Source organism: Lontra canadensis, unplaced genomic scaffold, assembly GCF_010015895.1.
Source record: "Lontra canadensis isolate GAN:19392208 unplaced genomic scaffold, GSC_riverotter_1.0 scaffold1642, whole genome shotgun sequence".
Lineage (NCBI taxonomy): Eukaryota > Metazoa > Chordata > Mammalia > Carnivora > Mustelidae > Lontra > Lontra canadensis.
In genome coordinates, this window is record NW_022632626.1 from 5,034 (window position 1) to 9,865 (window position 4,832).

The 4,832-nt window shown below is 66.3% G+C and overlaps 1 protein-coding gene across 1 annotated transcript; it reads right to left on the reverse strand.

Moving 5' to 3' along the window:
- Positions 1-1,285: 1,285 nt before the first annotated feature.
- LOC116863566 (paraneoplastic antigen-like protein 6B) lies at positions 1,286-4,241 on the reverse strand. Its single transcript, XM_032850992.1, is given in 4 exon segments — positions 1,286-2,063; positions 2,065-2,123; positions 2,391-3,647; positions 3,924-4,241. Coding segments are annotated over 3 exon segments (1,422 nt in total). The 5' UTR covers positions 3,490-3,647; positions 3,924-4,241; the 3' UTR covers positions 1,286-1,799.
- Positions 4,242-4,832: the final 591 nt, after the last annotated feature.

A 4,832-nucleotide genomic window follows, 5' to 3' on the forward strand; every position in this document is an offset into this window, starting at 1 on the left:
CAGATACAATAACACAGGCTGGCTTGATTTTGATGCTCTAGGTCTGGATGCCCGGAGGCCCAATAAGACAGGGAGGGATGCTGGGGCCTCTGGCTACTTCCTGCTGTCCCTTACCCTCCCTTATTCCTGGAAGTTTCCTAAGTGCCCCGAGAATCCAGATAGCCACTGAACACTCCCAGCTACGTTCTGCTCACTGGCACCATCTGGCTTTGCTTAGCTTTGTTCCCTTGCCAGGTCCATAAGCCAATGTTCCCTAGATGTTCACCACCTTTTGCAATGAACACACCGCCAAGCTGGGACACTTGGGTGGCTCAGTCATTAAGGGTCTGCCTTTGGCTCAGGTCATGATCCTAGGTTCCTGGGATCAATTCGTGCATCAGACTCCCCACTCAGCAGGAAGCCTGCTTCTCCTTGTCCCACCCCCTTACTTGTGTTCCCTCTCTTGCTGTGTCTCTCTCTGTCAAATAAATACATACAATCTTAAAAAAAAAAGACACTGCAAAGTTCTCATGGAGCTTACCCCACATATACTCCCATGTTGACCAGGCCACTGTTTCCCCCCTACACCCACATCCCCAGTAGATCCTTCCCTCAATTGCCCACAGTAGACGCAAGACTCAGTTGACACATGAAATTAACTTTATTGAAGAAAACATGTACTGAAACCATCAAAGAGGGAATGACAACAGAGAGTGGAACATCTAATGGCCACTAGAGCCCATAGGTTACGGCTCCCCCCTCCTCTTGGGGTCCCAAATGAAGTGTCTCCGCTTCTCCCAACACCGTGGCCCTCCTGCCTCCCTTCCTGGGGGCCCCACGATCAACCTGTGGCCAGGACGATGGACGCTGGCCACGTCCCCTCACCCCAGGGCACCCTCCCCTCTGGCCGACGTGCTGGGGCCTGGTCCCGCCCCATGGTCTGCACAGGACAGTCCCAGGATGGCGGAAAACGCAGCAGGGGACACTCGGCCAAGCCCGGGACACGGAGTCACAAGAAACAACGGGGTGGCACATCAGAGCACGGTTCCCGTGGAGACTCCCGCTGGCCACCTCGGTCCTTGGTCGGTTCCTCCTTCCCGAGGTCACGGGGCGAGCAGCAGCCGTGCCCTCGGGCATCCTTCCGGCCGTCTCCTGGAACTGGGCTGGGGATCTCGGGGCTGGGGCTGGGGACAGCTGCTCAGAGAAGCGCACACACACATCTCCACGAGAACAAGCAGCGGCCGGCTTGAATCTACACCGAGAAAGCAGCGGTGGAGCTCACAACACTGGGAGAGAGCAGGCGGAGCCCCGGTCACCACCGAAGCTCACGGCAGGCCCCCGGGCGGGGGGGGCGGCTGCCCCGGTGGGCCAGGACACCCACCGCGGGCTCCTGCACACCTCAAGGCTCTGCACAGGAACGGGACCTAGTGGGGTGGGGGAGTAACGTGACACGTGGGTCATAAGGGCCCTACAGAGACACAAGCGGGTTTCCCAGAACATGGAGCGACGTGCCCTGGGGGATGTACATGAGGGTCTCCCTCTTGGGCGACCCAAGAGGCTGGCACCCTTGAGGCGGTCCCTAACGTCTCCCAGTCCAGAGTGGGTGCCAGATGGCTCCGGGTGCCCCTCACCTAGGCTAGGGTCAGCCACTCAGGGGTGCTTCCCAGACTGGCTGCCTGAGTTGGCATGGATTGGGACTGGGGCTGGGGCCAGGTATGGTGCTGCCATGGGTTGGGGGGGGCACATTTCCCCGCCCCATGTGGTGTCAAGTGTGGTCATCCTGGTCACTTGGAGGGGCTGATGGTGGTGTTGAGGTCCCCTTATGGGTGGTGGAGTGCCTGGGGTCTTGGCTTGGGCTGGGTGGGGCCTTCCCTCGGCCCTGCCCCCCCATGTGGGGTGAGGCTGCTGCCCCGGCATGGCCTCCCCCTGCCTCCAGAGCTCTGCTGCCTGAGAGGAGAGGGGGGCCCTGGGCCTTCTGAGCCTATTAGCCTGAGGAGGACTCGGGGGGGGATCGTCTCCCCAGCCCCATCCACGTTTCCCGACCCCTCTGGGATGGGCTCGAGCCCCTCCTCGGGGGGGCTCTCCGGCCTCCTGGTCTCCGGCCTCGGGGAGGCCCTCTGGCTCATCGCCAGGACCTCCTGGGCCTGCCCTGGAAGCTTGGCCCATCTGGGCAGGAGTGGGGCCCCCAGGGGCCTCTGAGGGGCTTGCCTGACCTAGGTCTTCGGGGAGAGTGTCACGATCATCACTGTCCTCCCCCTCCTCCTCCTCCTCCTCCTCCTCCTCCTCCTCCTCCTCCCACTCTGGCTCCTCCAGCTGCCTCTCCTCCATCTTATCATCCTCCGCCTTAGCCCTGGCCTGGGCACCAGCCCCTTCCTCAGCCTGGGCACCGGCCCCTTCCTCGGCCTGGGCACCGGCCCCTTCCTCGGCCTGGGCACCGGCCCCTTCCTCGGCCTGGGCACCGGCCCCTTCCTCGGCCTGGGCACCGGCCCCTTCCTCGGCCTGGGCTCCCTCGATCCTGGCTAGAGTGGCCTCCCATGTCTCAGGCTCCCGAACAATCCCCATCATCTCTAGGAAACTTGGACACCTCCCAGCCATTCTCAGCTTCCTCAGTACCTCGTCCAGAGGCTCAGGAACGATGGCCCTGGTGAGCATGTGCCTCAGGCGCAGGAGGTCAGCTGAGCCTCTGGCCAGGGCCCCCTTCTCAATGCCTTTCTGCAGCAGGACTTCCAGCCGCAACACGAAAGCAGAAAGCCCCTCGCCCGGCTGCTGGTGAGCGGTCAAACACCTCATCCGGATGGTCCTCTGGGTGGCGTTGTCTCCAAACACCTGGGTCAGGGCCGCCAGGCAGTCCTCCGCCGTCCTGGCAGGGTTGTCCGCCAGGAGCTCATGCATGAGCTGCCGGGCCGTCCCCCGAAGGCCTTCCATCAGCCGCCGCCTCTTCTCCCTTTCTGAGACACTCTGCCACACCTGTAGCATGTCGGAGGCGTGGTCGAGCCAGGCCTCAAAGGGCTCCTCCCCCGGGGCGAGCGGATCCCTCCCGGAAAACACGCCCAGGCGCTCGTAGCGCAGGGTCTCCACCAAGGGCTGGATGGCCTGAGTGACGGATCGGAGCCAGCACACCCTGCGCAGTCCCAGCCCCAGGACCCCAGCCACGGTCTCCACCATCTGCCCCTGTTGCTCCAGGAAGTGGAACACGCGACTGAGAAACTCCTCGCCTGAGTAACGGGGCACAAAGACCACGTTCCAAGGACCCCCGGTGCCCGCGATTGCCCTGGGGACCAAAGCGTAGTTGACTTCCCGGTCAAGCTCGACCAGGGCCGCACTGGCGTTATCCTCCTCTCGAAACACTTTGCCCAGCACGGTGAAGTGGCCCAAGGGCCACAGGGCGGCCTCCAGGGACTCGTGGAGTTCGGCTTCATCACAGTTCTCCGGGATGCCCAGAATGAGCAGGCCCCTGCGGGCGCTGACGCCCATCCACCTGCACCAGTCCTGCAGCAACGTCACCGCCATCGCGCGCAATTTCTGCCGGCGCGGGGCTAATACTACGGGCAGGAAACCGTTCCCGACGCAGACCAGGGAGGGTGCTACTGGGAGGGAGGAAAGAATGAGGCGGGGGGTGGGGTGGAGGGCGGCTAGGACTCGGAGAGAACGGCCCAGGTCTCCACAGCCTGTGAACAGGAACCGGACGAGAGCGAGGTTAATGCCCACACCCTCCTCCCACCGCCAGGTGACCCTCCTCCCCCGGGGCGGCGCCTCTGCCGCCCAGGCTCGATCCCTGCCCCGCCTTCCACCGACCCGCGGGGGCCACAGCCCCCTCCTCACCCCGCCCCCCCACCCCCCGCTCCCCAGCCCCTGCCCCCGCGGGCTGCCGCAGTCCCGCTGGAGCGGGCGGAGGGCGGCGGGGTCTCCCGGGGGCCAGGCGCACCCTCCCCGGGGTCTGGTACCTTCCTCTGGGTCGCGGTCGTTCCCGGCGGAGGTCCCAGCAGGAGGGGCGCAGGGGCTGCGCGGAGCAGCGGCCCGGTCGTGCGCGCCTCTTTCCCCGGCTCTCTCGCGCGGCTCTCCCGCTTCCTCTCGCGGTCCCTCTCTCCGTGCGGCACGTGGGCCACCGCGCCGGCGCCTGCTCGCCGCCACTCTCTGCAGTGCGGACTCGGGGCGGGGGCGCGGTGGCGGCGCAGCGCGGACCCTCCGCGTCGCCCCGGAGACGGCCGGGCCATTGGCGCGCGCGGGTCACGCGGCCGGGCTGCGGCCACCGCCGCGGGCACCCCGGGACCGCGCGTGACGTCAGCTGCTCCTCCCCCCGCCGCCGCCCCCTGAGGGGCCGCTGGCACAGGTGGGGGGACCCGGGGGATCCGCGACTCGGTGCCCCCATCCCTGACCCAGCCCGGTCCACCGCCCGCCGCTCTCGGAGGGTGCCCTCGGGGCGTCAGCGTGGCGAGGATTCCACACCCGCGGGGGCCCCACGTCCGCGGGGGCCCGCCGGAGAGGGGCTGGGCAGGCCTGAGATGCGCCCGCGGGCGCTGCGCTCTGGCGTGGGTGGGGAACGGGATTGGGGAGGGGAGGGCGTCCTGGGGACCTCTTCGCCTGTTTCCCCCCCTCCTCCACCCCACCCAAGACTGGTCCGGTCCCAGCTCGGCTGGGCGGCACCTCGTCCAGGTGCCATTGATTACGCGGAGGCGACGCCTCGTGCGCACACTCGAGCACTCACACACTCCACCCCAACAGAGGGTCTGCAGTCCCCAGGCCTGCTGGGGGAGGGGGGCGGGGGGTGAGGCCGCTGTGGGTGCACGCACGACCCACTGACCCAGACCCACCGGCCAAGGCGCGTCGCTACCCCAGTGCCAGTGGCCTGTCCC